We start from the raw sequence: 27,126 nt of genomic DNA on the forward strand, positions 1-27,126 counted from the left end.
TAGTCTTAATACTCAGCTTGAAATCTATCACTAAATAAAATTTAATTTATAACACATATTTCTTGGCACATCACAATTAGTAACTTATCTCCATTATATATTTTTAGACTTTTATATATATATATGTATGTATATATATATATTTAATATTTATTTTTTAGTTTTCAGCAGACACAACATCTTTGTTTGTATGTGGTGCTGAGGATTAAACCCTGGCCACACGCATGCCAGGCGAGCGCGCCCACCGCTTGAGCCACATCCCCAGCCCAGAGAGTTATATATTTTTACACTCTAGTGTAAAGGTATTTCAGATCTCTTTCAGCAAAGTGATTCATTTTACATTTTCTTATGCCCCATGACAACTATGAGAATTCAGATCTCCTTATATCCCATCAAATATATCCACTAAATTAATCTTCAAAGACCAGTAATGCTTCTGATATTTACGATGTATATTTTTTTAATGACAACAATGAAGTAAATATTTTTAATTGAAAAAAACCCAAATCTGCTTTTGATAATTTTTTAAAGTATGTATATTAATAATTACTAGATTACCAAATTAAACTAAGCCTCATCCTGTTTTGTTGTCTGCCTAGTAAAAGAGCAGCAACAACTATATTATTATCACTTAAATGAGGTAAATCAGCTCTAACCCATTTTGTTTTTCTTAATCAATTAGTAAATAATGTTAATTGAATAAGAATTAATAGAAATTATTTTTCTGAAAAGGTCTTTGGTATTAAGTATATTTTTTCTTCCACTGGCTTTTCAAGCTGATTTGGTATCTGTTTGTATGAATTAGCGCAGTGTGTTGTAAAATTGTTTTCTCTGTTATTCAAAATAGCTCCCTCCAACACTCTTGTTTTTCATTTTTTGAATTTTATTGTTATCTTAATTTACCCTATATTTCTAATGTCTTTAGTTCCTTTATTGAGAAGACATTATTTAAAAAGTTTAGACAGCATTACTTGATATTTAAAGAAAAACACAATCGCTTCCTATTGATTACCAGTTGTTCAATATTTTATTTTAGACTATTAAGAAAGAAAGGAGCTCTGTCCCATTAATAAAGGAATTTGTGGCATGAATGACCTAATACCTTCTGTTTACATATTATTTTCACTTGAATTTAAATTAAGATTATCTAGTATGAAAATTCTTTCTGTTGCCCACAAAATAGTTACATTGTAATGATTTGGACACTAGTCCTGATGAACCTGCTGGTAACGCTAGCCTGCATTATCACATAATGAAGTTATATTGCAGCCATGGCATCTTGGGTTTACTTTTGAATAACTGGGACACCATATAACTTCCTCAGAGGCAAGAATGAAGGTGATTATATTTTTGTCTCTGATCTTATATGCATACTTCCTGTCGTACTGCAGTAACCAAATAAGCATATTTTAGAATATTGAGTGTTTCATGATTTTAACAAAAATTTTAGAGAGAAACTCTTAATTGCTCTCAGGCAAGACACAAATGACTGCTCTGTGTAAGGAGTTCTGGATATTAAACTTCTCTTTGACAGCTCTGAGACAGCATTCTTTATTGCCATATTTCTAACCTATCTCAAGGTTGTTTCTTAGTGGGAAAAAGTCCACCATATTTTAAAGTAATTTAATTCTTTGTAGAAATGCCGTACTTCCTGTTTATCTCTCTAAGTAGTAGAATATTATTAAATCCACTTTTTTGGCAGCGGGGAGGGTACCAGGGATTGAACTCAGGCACTTGACCACTAAGCCACATCCTCAGCCCTACTTTGTATTTTACTTAGAGACAGGGTCTCACTGAGTTGCTTAGTGCCTCACCATTGCTAGGCTGGCTTTGAACTCTTGATCCTCATGCCTCAGCCTCCTGGGCTGCTGGGATTACATGAGGCACAGTACCTGGCTAGACTGACTTCTTGTAAGACATGTTTTCTATCAGATTCTCATTTTAATAACCTCACAAAGGATCTTATTGGACTTGAGTCAAACAATTATAGTTTATACTTTGATTTCTTCAGGAAAACTTCCTAGTGTCTCCTCTTTTACCTCTGTCTGTCATACCCACATAATTAAAAGGACCTGATTTCTCAATCAAGAAGAATTTGACTTGCCCACATTTCTATAAAAGTTTCTTTCATCAATGACTGTAAGCAAGTTCAGTTCTTCATCAGCCTTTTACCTAATAGAGACAGTGATGCCAACATTTGCTTTAGTTTCTTGGCCTAGTTTAGTTTCCCTAGGTAAACTGGTAAAGCATATTGTTTATGGCAACTCCATTCTTAAATATGACATAGTACCTTCTTCATGTCTGGTGATGTTTAATCTGACCTAAAAATTATTATAATCTAATACAGAAATCAAGGTACTGTATGTGTGGTGCTGGGGATTGAACCCAGGGCTTTACACATGGCTAGGTAAGTGCTTCACAACTGAACTACATCCCTGGTCCTTTTTATTGGTTGATTGGTTGAGTGAATAAATGAGTCAGGGTCTCAATCAGTTGGCCAAACTGCTCTATAACTGGCAATCCTCAAGCTTCCTGGTTAGCTAGAATTACAGGTGTGAGCCACCGTGCCCAGCAAGACCATTTTTAAAGGTTTCTTATACCTATCTTCTAAGTGTTTCCTTTACTCATACTGCTTATTTGTTTCCCAAGATAACGAAGTTTAATTATTTAAAAATTAAACCCATGATCTTCCCTTTAGAAAGCTTTTAAGAAAAAATAAACAGGAATTACAGAGTTAAAAACTGTTTTAAATTAATAATGGAAAACATTTTACAGAGATCTTTACCTCATTTACTGGTGCATTTCACCAGTTATTTTCATGCTTTCTGGAGGTATTATAAGCAAACAGTTCTCCACAGTAATAATTTTTTTTTTTTAAGTCTTTCACTTTACCTTTGATCTTAACTTGATTTAAACTGTGGTTCCTGGCAAAGAGCTTTAGAACTAAGATGTACAATGCAATGATTGTTTTATAGGTAATTTTTAGAAGTTTCATTCTCTTACAGTTTTTGAATAATCTTCTAAATGATAATTCTTTAAAACTCTGAATCTGGACATGTCAGCATGTAGTCTCCAGATAACTTCTTTAAGTGATTCTACGTTTAAAATGTTTATTTCAACTGTGTGATGCTTTTGACTTTAAAATTAGGAGTATAGGGGTTTAAAGAGGTCTTTCCTAATGTTCTACCGGGAAAAGCTTTATTAAGCTGTTTCCAATTTATGGATTTTAAAAGGACGTACTTCTGATGTGGTATATTTAGTCTTAATAATATCCAACTTAACTTGGGTGGTAGTATTAGTAGAAGCAGATCAGTTTAATTGAATGTTGAGGCATGGGGGCCCCTCCTCCTTTTGAGGAGAAAGATTTGCCCATTTTGCTCACATCCTAGTTCAATATATTTCACAGAGCCAAAATTTGCTTAATTTATTAGCCATTTAGTTGGAATTCACAGCATAGTGGAAAATGTTTGCAGATAATTCTGTGCAATAGTAGAAACTTCAGTTGCTTCCTCGTATTTCTTCAGGGCAGTGATCACAACCAGATTCAACGTATGCACAAAGCAGCGGATACCATGGTAGCGGCCGTCGCTGATTGCTTTTACCATGTTGGATCCATTGTCAGTCTCAAAGACCTACTTCCAGCTAGGTGCCTTGAACTCAAATAGCTTTTCACACAGACTTCAGGATGTGAGCTAAGGTATGGCCTTTTTTCATGAGCTGGGCCTACATATGGGTTGACAGTAACCTGCAGCTTTTAAAGAAAAGAGACTACTGGCTGTAGTTTAATGTCAGATAATGAATAGTTGCAATAACTGATAGGCAGGGAGTAGTATGTGTTCTTCATATATTTGAAATACTGTCACCTTTTGAAAAATCTCGCCCCCCTCCCCCGCTTTTTTTCCTGAATATTTTTGTCAAAAAGACTGTCCAAGTAAAAATTCTCATTAAAACCTATGTAAAGGTCTAAAATATATCTGTTTCTTGATTCAGCTGTTGTCTTCAATATGAAAAATACATGATGATTTATTTGATACATTTGATGTGCAAACATTTTTTTCAAGTTCTCTGTATTCTTGGCACTATTTTTAACTTAATTTTGGTTAAAAAACACAAAATTTATCGTCCTGCTTATTACATTATTTTAGTCTTAAAGATTTTTTAAATTTTTATTTTTAGACAAGTTCTTACTAAATTGCTTAGGACCTGAGGCTGGTTTCAATCTTGCAGTCCTCCTGCCTCAGCCTCCTGACTTGTATGATTACAGGCATTACATCACTGTACCCAGCTGCTTACAGTATTTTAATAACCTCTTACTAATCTGTTTTTTTAAAAAAACTGGAATTAGTATATGGGTATTCATGAATAAGTCTTGACATTTTGAGTCAGTGGTTTTCCCAGGTAACCTATGTGTCAGGAATGAGTTGCGTTGAATACAGTTCATGCTCCTTGCCAGAGGTTCTTGTTTCTTCAAGGAAAAAATACGGTTCTTGAAAAAATGAGCTTTACTTTCATATCTTCTTTCTCTGCTTGGCAAGATATGTTTCTCTAAGTGAAATCTTTATTGAGAAGACAGTGGGTCAGCTGATTGATGATATACTTAGGAAGCCATCTATATTTTATGATAGCTGTAACCGTAACTTTTCTCAAACAGCTTACTGTTTTTCTTATAGTCCATTTGCCCTAGTATTTTAGAATTTTTTAAGCTTATTAATAGAAATACATTTTCAACTAGGGAGAGAAAAGTCTTTGTAAATTCAAAGTAGGTGCTATCAAGAGCTTTTGTACTTCTTCGATTCTCACTGTTTAATACTGGTTATTCATAGCTTTTGATAAGTGCAGTTGAGAATTTGAGCTCTTCTGTCAGAATCATTTCTGTATTAAGAAATGCTCAGGCTCACAATTGGATTGTAGGCTTACTTTTATCTCATAGCTATAGAAGATACAATGTCTTGGTTGACTCTAGCAATAAAAAATCAGATATTTCAGTTTTAAAACATTCACCATATTCTGCTTACATGCACACACAAACACATCTATTCATATACACATACTTATACACTGGTTGATGGCTGAAATGTTTTATAGCACATGCCAAGGGACTTCCTGAATGGTAAAGAAAAGTGGATGTGTGTTCACTGTGATATCTCAGGGAAGATAAGGAGAGAACATAGGAGAAAGGGCAAAGGTCCAATGACAAATTGTACCTCTTCAGTTATGTCATTCTGCCAGGTGGAGATATAATATATACCTTTGTTAGAAATATCTGTGGATACTAGTGTTTTCACAGACTGTAGGAACCAAAGTTAAAACTAAGCAATCAGCGGCAGCTTATTATCTGCCTTTAGTTAAGCCTTGATTTCCTTCTGAGCAGATTTTGTCTTTGAGATAAAGATTCATTTGTACATAGATGACATTTTGTTAGAAATTATTCTTCTACGTTTGGTTCTTTTTTTAGTTCTCCAAGGCTCCATGCCCACTTTGTGAAATATTATTATGATATAATGACAAAGTCCTTTTGTTGATTTACAACTAAAAAATAAATCCGAATAGCTTAGATTGTACTTCAGCATAAGTTTTAAAACATCTTACCTGTATTTTAGTTTATTTAAAATTTTCTATTTACCTAATTAATGGAGATGTAGATTTTTAAAAATCTAAGTAGTAAAAATGTTATGTGAATAATATGAACTGAGTTGGAATAGAAGAAAAGGAAATAATGTTTAGTTATAATTTTTAGTGAATGGTATTAAACTACTACTGTATTCATCTAGAAAATTTAAAGAAACATTTTGATGTCCTATATACTGAAACTTTACTATAATACATCCTCTTTTGGTAACAATTTGATATAAGGTTGCGTACATTTTAGATCCTGCTAATAGAATAATGTCTTTAAAATGATTATGTGCTAAAGCTTAGTATTTATTTAAAGGGCCAATGCATAGAAGCGCACTGTGATGAGATACATTTTACTCTGAAATGCTAGATTTCTTTTTTCTTGGAAATTAATGTACTCAGTGAAATACAAATAGTATTAAAATTAAGAAACTATATGTGGTTCTTTCATTTACAAGTCTTAGAAGACAGAAGGTAGCCATTCATCACTTTTAGTAATAGAAGTGATTTCTATCTCTAATTATTTTTAAGTATGTTTTTAAAAGATTGGCTCTAAGGACATACCAAGTATCTGGATCTTGTATAGACTGACTTTTGTATAATATCTATCTTTTGTCTTTTTTAATTAGAATTAAAAAATCTATTCATAACTTTATTATCCTGTGATTTCAAAAGCAGTAATGAATCTACTCAAATTATTCTTGCTATGTATCATATATGACAAATTTCTGTTTTTAACCATGTTATTGGCAGTGTTTATTTTTAGTCCTAAAAACTTAATTTTTCTTGCATTTCTTTCTATATTTAAAAAAAAATTCAGATCTAAAAGGGAAAATGTTAAAACAGGAGTAAAACCAGATGCATCTGATCAAGAACCAGAAGGACTTACTCTTTTGGTACCAGACATCCAAAAAACTGCTGAGATAGTTTACACAGCGACTACCAGTTTGCGGCAAGCAAATCAAGGTATGATGTTATTCCTCTTACATTCCTTTTCATTTGATCCAAAGATGTTTAATTTATCTACTTGAAAACTACCTTTCTCTTCCCAATTTGTGGTAATGATTTTCATGCAACTTCATTTTCTTAAAAAGTTTGTTTTCTGTCAGGTTTCAGTTACGAATAATTTTTAATTTTTAATATCTCTATATAAGTTGTTATGACTAAATTTAGTAGGCTAAGAGCATCACAGGTTTTTCCTGTCACTGAAAATCATGAAATTGAAAAATACTATTTTGTTAGGAACTAGTACATTAAGACTAAGATTGTATGAGAATTCAGCTTAAATTGATGTTCCGTATATTAGTCATAGAAAAATAATAATTCCTGTCTGTTGTTTTTACCTCTGTGGGTTTTTAAAAATTGATTACATTCCACCTCCCCCTACCCCCACGCTAAGGAGTAGGGGCTTGGGGGCGGTCCTGTTGTTACAGTTAGAAATACATACCCTTTTTTCTCAAAGCAGTAAAATAGAGCTGGGTGTGGTGGTGCATGCCTGTAATCCCAGTGGTTCAGCCCTAGCAATTTAACAATACCCTGTCTTAAAATAAAAAAATAAAGTGGGCTGGGGATGTGACTCAATGGTTAAGTGCCTCTAAAGAAAAAAAAAGGTAAAATAGATAAATGAAGAATTTGGTACTTTTTCTTTCCGTTTTTAAATTCAGTATTTGAACTGTAGAAGTGAATTGTTTTTTAGTTTTAATCTTCAAAAGCATATACTCATGTCATTTATTTTGAAATATTAAATAACAGAAAAAAAACTAGGCGAATATTCAAAGAAGGTGGCTATGAAACCCAAACCTTTGTCAGTATTAAAATCTCTTGAAGAAAAATATGTGGCTGTTATGAAGAAGCTACAGTTTGGTAAGTTGAAATTTTTCATTTGCTAAGATCTCATTATCACTTTTTAACAGTACTATTGAAATATGTTCTAGTAAAGATTTTAAGACTTGCTTGTCACAAAAGTTATTTTTAGTTCTAATAGGAATTTTTATCATCTAACTCTTCAATTTATATCTGTATGTATAGTTAGTTCTTGATAATTGGAACTTTGCACTTAAGTAGGACTGTAGGAACCTAGAAAAAATAAAAATACAACCAAATACCTGCAAAGCAGATGAAATTTTTTTTTTCAGTTTTATTATTTAAATTATTTTGTCTTCATGCATGCTAGAACAGCATTGTACCACTGAGCTGTTTTCTTACTTTACATTTGTGTTCATCCTGGCCTAAAGGAAGCCAATGTAGAACTCTGAATAAATTGTCATTCTTCCCCTTTTCAGAGTTCCATGAGAGTCACCTTTTAAATATGTATGCTTCAGTTCTAGCTCTTGGCATTCTACAGCTCTTGACAAGAACTAATGATGAATAGATCATATTAGCACCTCTCATAATGCTGTTCTGTAACTATAAACCAACACTTAAATTCCACATTTGGATGAGTTACTTTCTGTGCTGCTTTTTCATCCTTGAGAACCAGCCCGAGGACTTTTGACTATATCAAAAAGAACATTGAAGTGGGCTTCAAAAAAATCGATTTTTGTCATACCAACTTTAGAACCTCAGCAGGAATTATTTAGCTTTTGCTCTATTTATGTCTCAGGTTTTTAGTAATGATGGTAAGAAATAATGTAGAAGAAACTTAGACTTTAGTTTGGAGTTTGGTTAGTGTGATGAGATTACAGCTTTTTGCCTTAGTTTGGCACTCTAGTCTGTTTTTTTTTTTTTTTTTTTCCACTTAGGGTAGATTTACTTGTATTTTAAATACTTCTTTTAAAGAATAGTTTTATTGAAAAAAATTTTTTTTGTAAGTAGGAATTTACTTATAAAAATGGGACCATTTACTTTGTTTGAATGAATTTAAGCATTGCCAAGATCATTGATAGCTTATTTGGATTTATTAATTTCTATTGTATTTTACCAAATAGTTCTATTACTTCTTGATATAAACAATTTATCCCCCAAATGTAGATACTTTAAAAAAAACTAATCTTCATTATGTTGCTGCTGTTTCCATGGGTTAGAAACTCAGGGATTGTGATTAGCTCAGTGTTTGTCTCAGGGTCTGTCATGAGGTTATAGTCAAGATGTGGACTGGAACCTCAGTCATATGAAAAGTGCCATTGATCGGAGGCCTCTCCTTAGGCTCTGGAGTGCCTTACACATCAAAGCTGACAAATCTTCCCAGAGGAAAAAAATCGGAAGCCTGGTGCCTTGTGTGATCTAATCTTCAAGGTTTCACATGTTCACTAAGTCTAGCCCACACTCAAGGAGAGGGAAATGATTTCTTTTTAAAGAGAATTTTAGAGAAAGATGCCTAAAATGTATTTGTGTATATAAGTTTATGTTAAAGGCAAATATTTTATTAAACTTCAGATTTTGTTCCACTTATTGGATCATCAAAAGTATCTAGTGGAGCTGGGGCTGTAGCTCAGTGGTAGAGCGCCTGCTTTTCACGTGTGAGGCACTGGGTTCCATCCTCAGCACCATATAAAAATAAATATATTGCATCCATCTACAACTTAAAAAAGAAAAATTGAAAGAAAATCTACTACTGTCTTTAAGAAACATACTTCAACATTCTTGTAATTGGAAATATTTAGCCACATTCCATCTCTATAATTTCAACTTATACTTTCAATGGAGAATGCTTGGTTTTGCCAATAGGAATGTGTTTTTGCATCGCTATGTATGAGAGATTCTGATTTACCTCTTATAAATTTAGTCCTGTGTTCAGAGCCCTTGATTAGTGTTAGCCAGGACAGTTCTCTTAAACCACAGAAAATCACAAACTCCCAGGTCAAATATAATTTTAATCATAATCAAGTTTTGCTATTCATTGAGTTTCAGAATAATTCAGAAAAAAAATACAAGTGTTCTGTTGATTTTTTTCTTAATAAGCTGTATTTTCTACCTTATATCTCATTTTTTCATTGACATGATTCTTTTATAACTTAATTTTTATTAACTGCCTAATGGTCCATTATATGACAGACTCATTTGTTGAGCCCAAAATTGGACTTTTAGGTTGTTTCATGCTATTTAATAACATGCAACATCTCAGAGGCTGTCATTGCATCTAAATATTTGTGTGCATCTAAAATTAATTGCTTGGGACAAATTGATAGAAGAAAAATTGCTTGAGTCAAACAAGATGTGCATTTTTTTTTATTTTTATTTAGCATCCATCCATTTTAATAAAATTGTGGGATTAGTAGACCCTGTCTGTTTTCTCTATGGATATATGATATAAAAGTTTTCCTCGTGGTATGAGAATAGACCCATTTTTACATCTGGTTGATTGCTATTTATGAAATTCAAAGGAAATTTATCCCTGTAGTGCATTACAAACCGCAATGGTGAGCACATGAAATTAGTTTATAGGTTTACCAATAGGAACTGGTCAGTGGTCTTTTTGTTTTTTTCTGAGACATAGTGCATTTGGTTAGTAATGGTCATATGTACTATGTGATAAAATAAGCTTGCAGTAGTACTTATTAAATTCTGCTTATACATAATGGGTAAGCAGATGTCATACACAAAATGAACCATTTTTTTTTTTCCTATTTGAAAGATTTGTTAAGGATTCTAACACTTCTTTTTAAACACTACTGCACACACCTGTGACAGTATTTGTAGGTCTTCCCATTACTCTATTGTAAACCCAATTTACTCTAAACACATTACTCTCTTCCCATTACTCTGTATTGTAAACTCCTTGTGGACATATACAGTTTCTTCTGTGTCATCTGACTCAAATCATCTAGCCTAGAACCTACACTTACTGAATTTTTACTAATTGTAATATGCATTAAATATTTTTCTATTTATTTAGAATTAAATTGTCTGTAATAATACTATTTGCCCTGATGGTTTTAATTTAGTATTTATAATTTATTTAGATATCTTTGTTTAATACATTGGTGAAGGATGGAATTAATCTGAATTATAAAATTCAAGTCTTTTTCCCCCCTATTGTATACATACCTTTCATGAGTAACTTTTAAGTCCTTTCAAGTCAGCCTAAATAAATGATTTAGAATAGTACTTTTGAGCTTAGTTTTTTTGTTTTTTTTTTTTCCCTTCTGAAGCCAGTTACCTAATGATCTTTTCATTCTAGTAATGTAAGTTTTAGCCTGGCATTTCTATTCTCAAATTTCAGATCAATATAATTATTTATAGATCCTATTTTTTAAAAAGTGAAATACAGTGAGAATGCTTTCTATAATTTCATATTTTAAATTATTTTGATAAAGTATTACATGACACCCTTTTAATAGATTATTTACTACTTTACATTTAACTACTTGGTATATCTACCATTGTATCCTCACTGTAGGTTAAAAATAATTTCTTGATTTTACTGCCATTATACATCCATTCATCCAACAGTGTTATCGTAAGCATTTCTAGTTTGTTGTTTTTCCACATTACAACCCTTTCCATTGTGATTGGAAGATAATACTAGTGATTTATTTGTGATGTTTATCATTATAACAATTATATTCCATTCTGGTTCTTTTTCGTTGAGTGGTGTTTTTTTTGTTTGTTTGTTTGTTTTGTTTTGTTTTGTTTTGTTTTGTTTCTTTTGTAGATACATTCGAGATGGTTTCTGAAGATGAAGATGGGAAATTGGGTTTTAAAGTAAATTACCACTACATGTCTCAGGTGAAAAATGCAAATGATGCCAACAGTGCTGCGAGAGCCCGCCGCCTTGCTCAGGAAGCTGTGACTCTTTCAACCTCACTGCCTCTGTCATCATCCTCTAGCGTGTTTGTACGCTGTGATGAGGAGCGACTTGACATCATGAAGGTAAAAGAAACACCTCTGTCTCTTATCTCCCTGGCTAATCTAAGTATTCAAATATTCATTAGAACTATAGAAATAGAACGCATTTTTTAAATGTGATGAAAATTTTTGTGACCACTTTGGACTACAGTGAAAGGAGTCTGTTCTAATGTTAGTTCAGGGTATATAGGTCAGACTGATGATGAACTCATGTTTTCTCTCATATGCAGAAGTTAGAGAGGAAACAGGTAAAGAAAGGTGGGTTCAGGCCAGGGTCTTGTGAAAACAGAAGGAAATCAGAAGAAAGGGACGGGGGAAGGAGAAGGGGAGGAAAAGGAGAAATACTAGGGAATGATATTGGTAAATTATAATGTTCTATTGTGTGCATGTACAGATATGCCACAGCAAATCTCGCCATTAAGTACACCTGTAGTGAACCAGTGAAAAACATGGAAAGAAAAATAAAATAAAAATTTAGAGAAAAATATCAAAAAAGCATCCTTCCTTGTATTTGGCCTGTCACAGTTTTAAAACACAGTATTTAAGGATTTAATGCTGATCGGTAGGAAACAGAGGATTTCCTCCTTGTTATCCAGGGAAAAAATATCATGTTTTATAGTATAACTGTGTTAGTTATTACTCTTTTTAATTTTCTTTTCCAGGAAATTTATATATTTACAAATGTAAAGGCCTATGAATAAAGTTATAGCAACACAGAAATTTATAACTGTCCCTTTTATGTTTTAACACTCTGATGATCTGGCCTTAAATTATAAGACAATGCTGCCTAAGAAAATCCTAAAATTTTGACACCTGGAAAAAAATTCTTTATGATTTAAATTTATGGGTTAAATATTCTGTCTTTCTCAAGTAGATAGCTTGACCCATTGTGTTCTGGGAGCTTTTTTGTTTGCTTACTTGTTTTACTTTTTGGATAACTTTCTGGAGAAACCTCGTAGACCTTGCCTGTTGAGCCACATCTTATTTCTTCTGACAAACAATGGAAACTGAGCTGGGGCTATAGCTCAATGGTAGAGTGCTTGCCTAGCATGCATAAGGCGCTGGGTTTGATCCTCAGCACCACATTAAAATAAACAAAATAAAGGCATTCTATCTGTCTACAACTACAAAAAACAAATTTTAAAAACAATGGAACCCTTCATAGGATTATTGCCTGGGAAATTATTTTATCACTAAATACACCATATGAGCCATACTGGGGAATTGATTCTGCTATACTTGAAAGATCCCAATATAAAGCCCTTAGCATTTATCAGTGTTGTTGCAGAATGAGACACTAGTGCCATTTGCCCTCCCACCACAGCTCTTAACAGTTTTGTTGCTCTTGTGTAACATATCTTTTGATTGACTCAAAATTCATTAAATAATTATTGCATTCACTATTGGATCATCTGCTGTATTTTTTCTTTTTAACTACCAGTAACTCTTAAGGAAACACCTGCTGTTCTCTCCAATGTTTTTGTCATATTAATATGAGAAGATGTTTTTCCTGTTATTATCCTAAAGAATATTAAAATGCTGGTTCTTAAAGTGGTAACTTATTTGAAGATTTAAAGCAGATAAATATCTTCATACCTTGAGATATGGTAGTGAATGTATGTAGAATCTCAAAATTATGGAAAACACTATAGAGAAAGTCATGAAGCAGAGCTCTCAAAAGAAAAAAGAAAGTACTTTACTCATTTAACAGGTATTTGATATTAAAGGTTTCTTGGTGCCAAGAAGGCTTTTTTTTTTTTTTTTTTGGTGGTGTTGGGGATTGAACCCCAGGGCCTTATGCATGCAAGCACTCTACCAACTGAGCTATATCCCCAGCCCAAGGCATCTTTTTTAATAGCCCATTTTCACCAAAACCAAGTCACTTTAATTCTAACAACAAAATCGTTTTCTCATCCTGCTTTTATTTTTAACTTCCACTTTTATTCTGGTAGCGATGTATGTAGACTCTCAAGACACAGTCTTGTTTCTTTAAGTGTTTCTTATCTGGCTTTAATTTTCTAAATATCAGCAATTAGGAAGTGACCTAGGCCTCTGTGTTTCTGTCAATACCAGGTTCTGATAACTGGGCCAGCGGACACCCCCTATGCAAATGGCTGCTTTGAGTTTGATGTGTATTTTCCTCAAGATTATCCCAGTTCACCCCCTCTTGTGAATCTAGAGACAACTGGTGGTCATAGTGTGCGATTCAATCCAAACCTTTACAATGATGGCAAGGTAATGTAATTATAGTCTTTTGTTTCTAATGCCACTGTATTGGATCTAAAGGTTTTTTTGTAATTGGAACAAAAATTTTGTTTTAGTCATATTTGTTCTGAGAAGACATGGGTTTCTTCATGCCTCAGTTCCATATGTGCATAGCTTGAAGAGTAAGAAAAGGATCTGAAAGGGCAGAAACACTAGTCTTATGGGTGATCCTAAACCAATCATTTCCTTTTTGAATCATGAGGAAACTTAGTCACATGGAAGTAGAATAATTTGCTCAAGGACATACTTCTCATTAGTAGAAGAACCAAGACTGGACTTTTTTTGGTCTTCTGACTTTTGGCCCTTCAGTGTATCTCTGGTCACCATGTCAAAGTGATGCCACCACCTAGACTGAGTGATGGCAGGCTAAATTTTAATTTTAATAAAATGTTGTAGGTTAATATTTTTACTTAACTTCAAAAGAGGTCCTAATGTTACCTGAGGTGGGGTGGGGGGAAGGACAGAAACACTACAGTGTTAATAAGCACTTATTGTGTTAAGAAATTGCTGATGAACTAACTTACGGAGCCCATTCTGTAGCCAACTGCTGAGAGCTTTCCCCACTTGGAATACTGCTGAGCCAGTGTCTAAGATGGTCTCTTAACTGTCCTTATTTTCCATATTTCCATTTTTAGTCATCTTTTCACATAGGCTTAGAAGTAGATAAATGGCAAAGCACAATACTATCAACTGTTTCTTTTTTGTAAATCATGCCTTTTTTTTTTTCCTTTGCCATCATAACTACCACATTTGTGGACTTATTTTTAAAGTTTAATGAATGTGAAAATGTTTTCACATATTCTGTACTAAAAAGGAAGGTGCATTCCTATTTTTTTAAAAAACTGACAAAAGGGTATAATAAAAATAATGTTATGAGAGTAAATTGTTTTTTTTTATTAATGACAGTAAGTCTTTTTAAAATTAGATTTAAAAGAGCAGTTATCACTTTTGAAAATTATTTTGGGCAGTTTGATGGAAATTTGGTGGTAGTTTTCATGGTGAGTATTTAATGTTTAAAAATCAACACTGGGTGAGAAGAAATGTATAGACTTTACAAGCAGATGCTTCTTTGTTCAAGCACTTGATATTCTCATCATCAATATATTTTATCAAAGATATCCTCAAGGTTTCTACTGATTTCCCTTTTAGATTTGAAAGGATCTCCCTGCCTCTGATCTGTGGCCAAATTACCATATTAATATTTAAAATTAATATTTAAGAAATTAATTTTATCTAGGTACAGTGCTTCATGCCTGTAATGCCAGTGACTTGGGGAGACTGAGGCAGAAGAATCACCAGTTTGAGGCCAGTTTCAGCAACTTGGCAAGACCCTGTCTCAAAAGGGGAATGGGGGAAGCTGGGGATGTAGCTTAGTTGTACAGTATCCCCAGGTTCAATCTGCAGTACTGCGCCCCCCTCCCCCAATAAAAAAAATAGAAAGGAAGAACGAAAGAAAAAGAAATTGATACATAGTTTAGTGGTAAGGGATAAGGGTTATGGAATTGGGAATCCATTGTGCTGAATTATATAGTCTTTTTCCATCATATTTGTGTGTTCCATGAATCACACAATTGTAAAAGTTACTTTTAGTTGTTTACTTTTTTTGGTGCTGGGGATCAAATTCAGAGCCATGTGCATGCCAAGCAAGTGCTGTACCCATGAAGTACACTTCCAGCCCCTAAACTTATTTTTAAAGTTTGCATACTAGTACTTTCCATGGGTTTGTGGCTGTCACTCAGTGCTCAGTGGTAGAGTACTTGCCTGGCATGCTGGAAGCCCAGAATTCCATGCCCAGCACTGCAAACACACACACACACAGAATATCATGGGAATGCTCTAATGATCAAATGGGATTATATCCATAATAGTAATTTTAATAATACACAAAGCTGTACAGATATAAGTCTAATTATTAGAAGCTATATGTTAAATGTGCTGGTGCACTTTGAATTACTACTTTCACACAGTATTGAAAGAGTAAAGAGAAGGATCTCTCTGTTTTTTAAGGACTATTTACTTTCTACATTTATTGCCCATTATATGAAATTGCAAATTTATCATTAAATATTCACAAATCTGGCCAGGTGCGGTGGTGCACGCCTTTAATCCCAGCCGCTTAGGAGGCTGAGACAGGAGGATCATGAGTTCAAAGCCAACCTCAGCAATGGCGAGGCTCTAAGCAAGTATGCCAGGAGAAAATAATGTAATATGCTGCTATTTTTTTTTTTTAATCACAAGAGTAATTTGTAAATACAAATAAAATGTCCCATTTAAACCTGCATTCAGTATATTGTTTTGAGTTTTGAACAGTTTCTAATGTGTCAGAAAGTGTGTTCTGAAGAATCCTGGGAATCCTCAAGACCTTCAGGGAATCTGTAAAGGCCTTCCTTTTCCACCTTCTTTTTTGTGGGAAGCCAGATTTGACCCATATATTTCAACCTAAACAACATTATATAGCAAATGGAATGTAGGGGTGGATATAAAATCAGGGTCTCTTCTGTTAAGCCAGAGCCCATTTTCAGAATTTACCAAATTCAGAAAGAAATTTGTAAAAAAAAAAAAAAAAAGAGTTAAAAAAAAGTGTAAAAACTCGTACCAGTTTCTCTCACTAAAATTGTCTGGTTTTAGGGAAAGTTATTCATGAAAATATGTGTTACGTGTGTGTACATGTAACAGGTGCTGGCTCATTCTTCATTATGAAGAAAGTAGTGCTACACAGATTTGAATCGTGTGAAAATACCAATTTGTTCTTATAAGCTGACTTTAGGGGTTTCTTAGGGGACATAAAACTAAAATACCTTGACATGAGAGCATTTTATTTTTACTTCTAGGTGTGGCAATCTGATTTTAAGTACTTTGAATTCTTTTTTCTATTTTTTCCCCTTCTTTAGGTTTGTTTAAGCATCTTAAATACGTGGCATGGTAGACCGGAAGAGAAGTGGAATCCTCAGACCTCAAGCTTTTTGCAAGTAAACAAAACTTCTGACAGTTTCATTTACAAAATAAGCATATATGTTTGAAATTTTTTTTCCATGACCAAGAATAAACATAGTTAACCCAAACATGATAGAATGATAGGAAATAAATATTAAAAAGCTGATAGGTGAGCAGTTAGTATTGTGGAATCTCATCTCATCTAGAGCTTAAAGTCTGAAGTTGGGGCATTAGTCAGAATTTTAGGTTTGTCAAAATTGCCTTTAAAAAAACCCCTAAGTTGCTCTTAATATACACTACAGTGCAGCAAGATGATATAAGTAGGTTTCTCCTATCTTGCAGTTCACATTTTTAGGGTTTATTTGTGAATTTAATACAATACTGGTATTATGTATTTCTTCATGTCTAATCTTGTTCTATTATCTTATAAAAATTTGATATCTGAGGCTCACAAGTGCCATCCTGGAATTCATAAAACGCGGGACTTATAGGCCTTATTTTGTAGAGCCTTTGACACAGATTTCAGAATCTTAAATTTTTTAAATTTCCACAAGTCTCTTGAGCATGTATAATAAGTATGTTACATAATGTTCCATTTGTCCCAGTTGTTCAGAATCCCAGCAAAGAGATAGACACAAAAGCATGCTGATAATGAATAAACTTTATTCCTTGTTCATTTAGAAAGCAGCAACAGTCATTGTTGGTACATAATATTTTAAATTCCTAGTTACAGTTTAGCATTTCTTTTAAGAAAGTCAACTGAAAGTTATCCCCATATAAGCCTTCCAAGATTGGCCTACCCTGAAAGATTCCTTTCCTGCGTTCTTATTTTGCACTAGGTGAAAGAAGATATGAATAAAAATGCATTTATTTACTTACAAAAACATGTTTAAAAAATACATAAAAGGTAATGACTTCTGTGACACCTAGTGATATGCCTGAAAATATTCATTGTTATCAATTTCAAACTTTATAATTCATTGTATTTCTTTTTCCTTTAGCAAATAGCAAATTATATCAACATAATTTCCCAAATGTAATTTTTTTTTTTTTCTGGTACACAAAACACCCATTCTTTATGTTTCCTTTAGAAGACTTCCTTTAGAAGCCTATCAAATAGGGTATGAATCTGAAGTAAATTTTAATTTATTTGTCTCAAAAGGGATAAGTTTAAATAAATAAATAGTGATCTTTTTATAGATTTATGATAAATACTTAATTTAGAATATTTCTCTGCTTTTATAGAAAAATGAGCATTATAGCCTATTTGTATTAATAGAAGAAGTAGATTATTTAAAAGGGGCAGTGACAGGACTAATAACTATGCCCTGGATTGCTATTTTAGAAGAGTGAGATTTGATTTAGGGGAAAGTAAACCACTTTATTTCAATGGTATATATAGTTACAGAAAGTTTCAAAATCATGAGATCTTTGTCTCACATTGTAAAGATTAAATTTTTTCCCCTATAGTTGGACCTTGGCCTTATTTAGAAACAGGATCTCACTGAGTTGCTTAGCACCTTGCTTTTGCTGAAGCTGGCTTTGAACTCACAATCCTCCTGCCTTGGCCTCTGGAGCCACTGGGATTAAGGCATGTACCATCCTGCCTGGCAAGATGCTCATTTTATTAGTTGATGTCTATATAATGTTTTTATGACTTTTTGGTTATCATGCAATCAAAATGCAACTGCTCTTAATCCTTTTTCATTTATGAAGCAGGCAAGTGGTATCTAATGTTTCTCTGGCTTCAAAGATATTAACTAGGCATATAGCTATATTAGCTAAAATAGTATACTACTAGGAATTAGCTGTGTGTTAGCAAGATAGCAGTTTACTGATAGTGAAGATGTTATCATTGTGGCTCTTATTATTCTTGTATTATCATCGTCATTCCTTCATTCCTCAGGTTCTGGTGTCTGTCCAGTCCCTTATATTAGTTGCTGAGCCTTATTTTAATGAACCAGGATATGAACGATCTAGAGGCACTCCCAGTGGCACACAGAGTTCTCGGGAATATGATGGAAACATTCGACAAGCAACAGTTAAATGGGCAATGCTAGAACAAATCAGAAACCCTTCACCATGCTTTAAAGAGGTATGTTCAATAAAATAATGAAATACTTTATTAAAGGCATTAGAGAATGTGGTTTGTTAGTTTTACTTGCCTTTAAATGTAGAGTATGTGGTATACTAACTCTTAGTTTTTAGAGTTAAAACTATCAGTAATATTAAAGAATGGGTAGAGTTTAGAACCACATATATTCTGCTGGGTGGAGTGACACACACTTCAATTCCAACTTTTCTGGCTACTGAAGCAGGAGAATCACAAGTTCAAGGCTAGCTAGCCTGTCTGAAAATGAACAGAGCTGGGGATGTAGCTTAGTGGTAAAACACCCCTGGGTTCAGTTCCTAGTACCTAAAAATAAAAATCAAACCACATAAAAGACATCTGACTATATTTGAAATATTTAAAGATAGTTTTTGTTTTCCTTTTTTGGGTGATGCTGGGGATGGAACCCACAATCTTGCACATGCTTGACAAGTACTCTACAGTTGAGCAACATCCCCCGCCTTATTCCTAATTTTTTTTTTTTAATGGTTACCGTTCTGCTAGCAAACTTTCTACACATGTCACTAAAATGTTCCACACTAACGTATATATGTAAACAGTAAGGAAAAGATGTTCCCTTTAATACAAAGTTATCAAAGTTATATAATAGTTTCTAAAAGCTGTGTTGATTCTCTCAAGTGCTTTTATTTCACTATTTTCCAAGGCAGGGCTCTTTTCTTGTGACTAGTTGTCCCCATAGTCTGCCTAAACATGATAATGCTTTTCACTTAATATGTCAAAAGCATACTAGATCTTGTTTTTATGGTACTGGGGATTGTACCCAGGGGCACTTTACCACTGAAGTACATCCCTAGTTCTTTTTATTTTCTTATTTGTCTCCCAAAACAGTTTTCTTTCTTAAAATTGTTTCCCTTCATCATCAGTTTCTGAGACTGACCAGAAATTGAACAATATAGAGGAAGAAAATCAATGTTTAATTTTTTGGAGTGGTGGTGGGGGGGAATCAAACCAAGGGCCTCACATGTTGGGCAAGCACTCTACCACTAAGCCACATCTCCATCCCTAACTTCAGTATATAAAACTGAATCATGATTCATCATTCGTTTCCTCTATAAATGATTTCACTTACATAAAGTTCAAAAATGAGCAAAGTAACTTAGGCTTAAGGAAGTCAGAATAGGAGCTGGGGTATAGTTGTGTGGTAATGTGCTAACAAGTACATGGCCCTGGATTTGATTCTCCAGCCCTGCAGAAAAATCAAAAAGGTAAGTTTGGACAGTATATTCCTTTGGATGAAGATTAGTGGTGAGAGGAAGCACATGGGGAGCTTCTTTTGTGTGTGGTAAGATTCTATTTATTATCTTTGGGTAGAGGTTAGTTTGGTGTGTGCACTGAAATAAAAATGTATTCAGATGTACACAGTGGTTTTTGCATTTTTCTGTGAGTTTTAAACTTCTGTTTTTAAATATATTAAAAATATTTAGTCAGGCTGGGGTTGTGGCTCAATGGTAGAGTACTTGCCTAGCATGTGTGAGGCATTGGGTTTGATTCTCAGCACTGCCTATAAATAAATAAAGTCTATTGACAACTAAAATAAAAAATAAAAATTGTATTTAATTATATCTTACTGGTTTTTACATAAAAATTTTCTTCCCGAGAATAAATATAGGAGACTCAGTAGGAGAATGACTTATAAAAAAGCAAATAAGTGTAATTACCCTTCTGATTCATTAGAACCAATCCTACATTAATGAATTTTCTTAATAAAATGTGATTCGTTTCTCTTTTAACTCCTCTGGGTTTTTGTTGTTGTTTTGTTGTTTAATTGTTTTTGTTTGTGTCTTTTAAAGTACCTTTTTCTGTTGCACTCATCTCCCATTTCGTCCCACGATTAGGGTTTCTCATATCAAGCTGTCTTAACTCATTTTTTAGTCCCCATAATGATCAGTCTCAAAAACAGTTAAACACTGGGGTTGTGGCTCAGTGGTAGAGCTCCCTGTCTCACACATGTGAGGCACTGGATTCAGTCCTCATCACCACATTAAAAATAAATAAATAGATAGATAGATAGATAAATAAATAAATAAATAAATAAAATATAGGCATCATGTCCATGTACAACTAAAAAAAAATATATTTAAAAAAATAGTTAAATACAATAAAAGTCTCCTTGGTCTTTTATGGCTATATTCAGTCTTCATAATAATTTTTCCTATATAGGTATTATCCCCCTTTCTTTAGGCCAGAGAAGCTCATTGCACAATGTAGGACCTCAACCAGAATAGAGAATAATACTTCCAAGTTGGGGTGTCTAGTTTTTAAATTTAAATTTGTCAGGAATAGACACTTTTTCTTTTCTTTTTAAAATATTTCTTTAGTTTTAGGTGGACACAGTATCTTTATTTCACATTTATGTGGTGCTAAGAATCAAACCTAGTGCCTCACGCACGCTAGGCGAGCGCGCTACCACTTGAGCCACATCCCCAGCCCCAGGGATAGACAAAAATTTTCAAATTTGGCTTTTTTTTTTTAAATTCCAAATGTAAGCCACAGTTACTACAAGGAAGTTGAACTTCATTAAAGTAAAATGTGTCCATAGTTAACCAGAAGACAAAATCCAAAGATTAAGAATTGTGCCATGTACAGAGCTTCATTTTGATTTCTCTATGAATTCCCTTGACATTGAGAATATTTTAAATAGCTATTCTTTTTTTTCCTCCTTTTTCTTTTTTGGTACTAGAGATTGAGTCGGTCGCTTTTATCACTGAGCAAAATCCCTAGTTTTTTTTGTTTGTTTGTTTTGTTTTGTTTTTAAGACTTGGTCTCATTAAATTGCCAAGGTGAGCCTTAAACTTGTGATCCTCCTGCCTCAGCCTCCTGAGTTTCTGGGATTACAGGAGTATGTTAACACACCTGTCTTTTCTTGAGTTCTCCTTTAAAGATAAAAATTTTTGTCTTGGCAGTACTTTGGAAATCCCTTTCCCCTGGTTATTTACTTACATTCACCTTTTGAATATATTACATCACATGTATCTTGTGCTGTCTGGAAAGGATTATTGGAGTGTCTGTGTGGGATTGGACGTTTTCTTCTGATGCAGATTTGGGTATTTCAGCACATTTCATTTGGTATTAGGGAAGAATTCCTGCTAATGATGTATAGTTCATGGAATTAAGTTTTATGGACAAAAGAAAATTGCAATGAAATCTAAAATGTCATTTTAAAAAAATGTCTACATACTTCATTTTAAAATTCTGATGATAAATGCATTCTGTTCTATTGCTTCCCTCCCTCACCAAGGTTATACACAAACATTTTTACTTGAAGAGAGTTGAGATCATGGCACAGTGTGAAGAGTGGATTGCAGATATCCAGCAGTACAGCAGTGACAAGCGGGTGGGCAGGACCATGTCTCATCATGCAGCAGCTCTCAAGGTCAGTACGCTTGCCTAACATGAGCCTTGGTGATGGTTTGGAAAGAAGAGTTGTATGTGCACTGACTGAGCAGTGCCCACCAGGAGGTAAAGAAAAGGAAGGCACCAAAGAAAGTAAGTTTAGGTTGGGCATGGTGGCACTGCCTGTAATCTCAGGAGACTGAAGCAGGGGGATCGAGAGTTCAAAGCCAGCTTTAGCAGTTTAGCAGGACCCCAAGCAAAAGGGCCAGGGATGTGGCTCAGTGGTTAAGCGCCCTTGGGTTCAATCCCTGGTACCAAAGAAAAAGAAAAGAAACAAAGTTTATTAATGTTAAGTTCATAACACTAGAGTACTACCCAAAAGTCTATGGTAAAGATAATGTTTCTTTTCACAATGGATTGGCATTTCCTAAAATTAAAAATGGGTTCAGGGACTAGGCCAACAGTTTAGTGGAATTCTTAAAAAAATGACTATAACAAGTTGGCTGCCTGAATGACTTCTTTTATTCCTTTAGCCTTTACCTTTGCATCTTACCTTCTAGAATTGTATTACTTGGAATAATGAGGGAGATGTGAGTTGTAGAACCTCTGATGGCTGATTGGTGTCAGTGGCTATGATACAAACCTATTTTCAGGGAGAAACAATTGTTTTCACCTTGGGTATTCACAGAATGGAAATGTAAAATGTGATGGTTTCTTAGACTTTTTTTTTCCCCATGCATAGGGATCATTCCTTTTAAATGCCACCTTTCCTGCTTGCAAATAATCTATTTTTACTCACCTGAATCTTTTATCCTCTACCAGTTATCTTCCCTCTCTCTACCTTCAATTTTTTGACTTCTTCTAATTCTAAAACTGTCTTCATTTAAAACAAGTAAACAATGATGTCTGGGATTTGCTTCAAAACAAAATGAGAAGAAAGTGGTGGAAATATAAATGAAACAAGACTGGCCATGACCTGATAACTGAGGCTAGGTGGTGGATACATGGGAGTTTATTTTGCTATTCTGCCTACTTTGTATATGTTAAAATATTCCATTCTTAAGAGCTTTAGGTTTTGACTTGCATCCCCCTAAGCTAGTTCTGTTTTGCTCATATCTTCTTTCATTATCAAACAGGAACAATTAATGCTTTTTGCCATCATTTTTTCCCCCTTAATTAGTGAGGTTAGGGTTAGAGCAGTTGTCTTACCCTGTTTCTGTCTTATACCTTCAATCAGAATTTAATCTCTCCAGGCTCAGAGATTATGTCTTATTGTGCTTATTCCCCGCTTGCCTGCCTTTCTCTCTCTCTCCTTCTCCCTTTCTTTCCCACGCCCATTCATCCATCAGTCTGTCTGTACATGAACCCAAGGACACCCTACCACTGGGCACCTTCCCGCCCTTTGCATTTTTTTTAATTCAAGATAAAGATCTCACTAAGTTGCCCAGGCTGGCCTCAAATTTGCAATCCTCCTGCCTCGGCCTCCTGGGTAGCTGGGTTATAGGTGGGCATGACTACACTTGTCCCATAGCCTTTATATTGTCAGTGTTTTACACAGCATCTCAGACATAAACATTGTTCTTTACCTGTTGATTAATTTTCAGAGTCGGTTATTGATAAAACTAATTTTCAAAGACCTTGGTATGATTACATAATGTCATTTCTCTCCCATCAGAAGTTATAAAGCAACACTTTAGGTTTGTAGACAACTACCCACTCTCCTAATGTTTACATATTTCTGTAAATGTCAGTATGGAATAATAGATAGTTATTTATTCTCTTAATGTTCTTTTTCATTTGCTCAAATTTTAAAAAATTCTAATGATAAAACTATTTCTAAGGGCTTGGGTTGTGGCTTAGTCTAGGTAGAGTGCTTGCTTTATTCTTTTGTCTTTCTCTCAAAATACATTTAAGTAGAAACAGCATATATGATAAGTCAAGGGGTTACCATCTTTAGTTTTTTAAAATATCTGTATTGAATTAATGACGACTTGTAAGTCATCAGTAATGCTGTATCTGACAAGGTTTATGACCTGGTTGTGTCTGTGGGCACGTTACTGAGGACTTATCAGCAACTATATTTATTTGGAGTTTGGGGACTCTTGCTGTTTTTTTTTGTTTTTTTTTTTTTATTGCTTGTTGTATAAAGTGCCTGTAACAGTGGCTAGCATAAGGAAACACTCAGCAAATAATTATAAGCCTGATGCTTTGGAGTTTGTTTAAACCCATTCCTTCCTTGGTGAATCCTAGAGTTTACTGTTGTAATGTTAGCAATTTTCTCTCATTTAGCGTCATACTGCTCAACTTCGTGAAGAGCTGCTAAAACTTCCCTGTCCTGAAGGCTTGGACCCTGACATTGCTGATGCCTCCGAGGTGTGCAGGGCCACGGCAGGTGTGGAGGATGCACTAACACATGACCAGGTCAAAGCCAGCAGCAGCAGAGACCTGTCGAGCGACTTCCAGCTATGAGCTGCATTGACATGGATTTTATAGAAACAAAGGCTTCGAAGCACAAGCCAAATATGTCAATATTTGTATGTAAGAAACTAATTATGTAATAGGTAATGAGACTTAAACTGTACTATGCCCTTAAGGAGATCCAGTTTAATTCAAGGTGATCTTTTATTTACCTGTACAAGAGTGTAAACTTTTTGTGCTTTTATTTTTCAATTGTGAGAACCACTGATTGGTATGTTCAACAAATTTGTGTATACAAAGAAATGGATAAATCACTGATATATAAGGGAAACTACCTTAGAAAAGAATGTTTACTGAATGTTTATTTTATTTTATTTTTTTTTTTTACTGTAGAGTGAGGGATTGTTAACAAAGAATATATATTGGTCATTCTTACAACTACTATTTAAAGTCAGCAACTTTTCACTGAATTTGATAGATTTTATGTTTGGCCATATCTTCATGCTCATATTTGATTTCTGAAGACCTCCTACCTACACTTCAATAAAAGTTAAATGGACATACTCCCTCTTTTTTGATTTACTGGTACATTTTTTAAATAATAAATCTGCCATAAAATGCATTATAGCTGGAGACTTGCACTTGTATGGATGAATTTATTACATTCAACGTATTTAATTTTATGCCTCCTAATTCTAAGATGCTGAAAAAAATAAATGAACATGATTTTATTCTATGCCAAGATTTGGGCCTCCAAATGTATCCATTATTTGAATTTTTAAATATATGAAAAGGAATGGTCAATTGGAAAAGTCACTCTAAACTGATTTTTTTTTTCCTAAAGGGCTCCTTTTTTCCTGGACTATCTGGTTTTATTGCTAAGTCACATGTATGTATTAACATCAAGGCTCTGTAGAGGAGAGAGGCTGTCCCTCTCTGGTGCTGTTACAGTACATTCTGTACCTGCCATATAGGCTCATTTTCATGCAAATTCTTCCTAGAGCCAAATAAATAAAGACTTAGGTGAATTAGTATGTCTTGTTTCTAAAATGGTTTGCCATGGTGTGGAATGCTGTTTCTACAAAGAATTGGCCTTTTCAAGGCTTAAGCATGGGGGGACAAAGGGTGTTTTTCCAAGATAGTCACCATAAAGGAAAGCTGAGGTGACTCCTGACAGTATGTATATAAAATAAAGTGGTGTGTGGGAGCCTTGAATCTGCAACTGAGCAGGAGATGGTGTATCTGGAACAGTGAGTTCCTCTCTGAAGAAAAAGGGGAACCAGGGGACATGAAAAACTCTTGGGAACACGGCACAGAGGTCTTCACACTTTGATAAAGGAGTTAAACAATGTGGCCAGGAAATCAAAGATTCTAAAACAAAACAGTGTTAAGGTCTGGTAGGTGGTGAACTACACCAAGAATGACAGAACAGTGACAGTCAACTTACGACAAGAAAAAACTGTATGTTAGCCACAGACATGCTAGCTAAAATCTAAGCGTAAAATTGCCAGCAGTAAGTAAAAGGACAGCCATCAATCCTCCGTATTATTTATTTATTGTTTGTTTGTTTGTTTTGTGGTGCTCAGAATTGAACTCGGACCTTTGCACATTGCTAAGCAAGTACTGTACCTATTGAGCCACATCCCCAGCTCCCTCTCCGTGTTATATGTTGTAGTTGTTTGGTTGGTTTTGTTCTGTCAGGGTTCCATTGGGTCTGAAAGATAAAACTGTCAAGTGTATTATTTGTGTCCAATTGTGGATTTTAAAACCTCATTCAAATTTGTGGTTAGGTCAGTCTCTCCACCAGTCCTCATTGGACATTAGAAAGCTTTATAGAATGAAAGTAACAATATCTGTGCTCTCCGATCTAATCTATATTTTTAAAACCAAGACTGAAAAATTGAAATGATAATATAATGGTCCCATCTGGGTTTTTTATATATATATATATATATATATATATATATGGGGATTGATAGGGCTGAGATTGTGGCTCAGCGGTAGAGTGCTTGCCTAGCATGTGCGAGGCCCTGGGTTCTATCCTTAGCACCACATAAAAATAAAAGAGATAAAATATTTAAAAAAAAAATATTTGGGATTGTGGCTCATTGATAGAGCACTTGCCTAGCATGTGTGAAGCACTGGGTTCGATTCTCAGCACCACATAAACAAATAAAATAAAAAAGTTCATCAACAACTAATAAAAATACTTAAAGAAAATACTAGACCCATCTGATTCAAATGTATGATATGTCAAGATCATTGTACTGTCATGTGTAGCTAATTAAAACAAATTAAAAAAAATAGTGGGGATTGTACCCAAGGGTGCTTCACCACTGCGCCATATCCCCAGCCCCTTTTTAAAATATAAGATGAGGGTTGGGGACATAGCTCAGTTGGTAGAGTGCTTACCTCACATGCACAGGTTCCCTGGCTTCAATCCTCAGCACCACCAAAAAATAATAATAAAATATAAGACGACAGGCTCTCACTAAGTTGTTTGGGTCTCACTAAGTTGCTGAGGCTGGCCTCAAACTTGTCATCCTCCTGTCTCAGCCTCCTGAGCCTACAGGGAATCAATGAACATTTGAACACTCATCTTGTACTAGGTGCAGGTTCCTGCAATTGAATGAATAACTGAC

At 34.3% G+C, this 27,126-nt stretch overlaps 1 protein-coding gene across 12 annotated transcripts in view; it reads left to right on the forward strand.

Annotated features, from left to right (window-relative positions):
- Birc6 (baculoviral IAP repeat containing 6) overlaps positions 1–25,518 on the forward strand; it is a 218,668-nt gene extending 193,150 nt beyond the window's left edge. For 11 of the 12 annotated variants that reach the window (XM_046441601.2, XM_046441604.2, XM_046441603.2 and 8 more), the window contains 8 exons: positions 6,437–6,582; positions 7,369–7,479; positions 11,210–11,427; positions 13,477–13,638; positions 16,560–16,637; positions 18,509–18,697; positions 21,972–22,106; positions 24,356–25,518. In XM_046441601.2, coding sequence (XP_046297557.1) covers positions 6,437–6,582; positions 7,369–7,479; positions 11,210–11,427; positions 13,477–13,638; positions 16,560–16,637; positions 18,509–18,697; positions 21,972–22,106; positions 24,356–24,535 — 1,219 coding nt within the window. In that variant the 3' untranslated portion in view covers positions 24,536–25,518. Of the gene's footprint in view, positions 1–3,524; positions 3,698–6,436; positions 6,583–7,368; positions 7,480–11,209; positions 11,428–13,476; positions 13,639–16,559; positions 16,638–18,508; positions 18,698–21,971; positions 22,107–24,355 lie in introns of those variants that run through there. The other variant, XR_006851216.2, reaches the window with a different exon arrangement.
- Positions 25,519–27,126: the final 1,608 nt, after the last annotated feature.

Source organism: Marmota monax, unplaced genomic scaffold (assembly GCF_021218885.2).
Source record: "Marmota monax isolate L192 unplaced genomic scaffold, Marmota_monax_Labrador192_F-V1.1 WCK01_AAM20220418_F8-fsc00010, whole genome shotgun sequence".
Lineage (NCBI taxonomy): Eukaryota > Metazoa > Chordata > Mammalia > Rodentia > Sciuridae > Marmota > Marmota monax.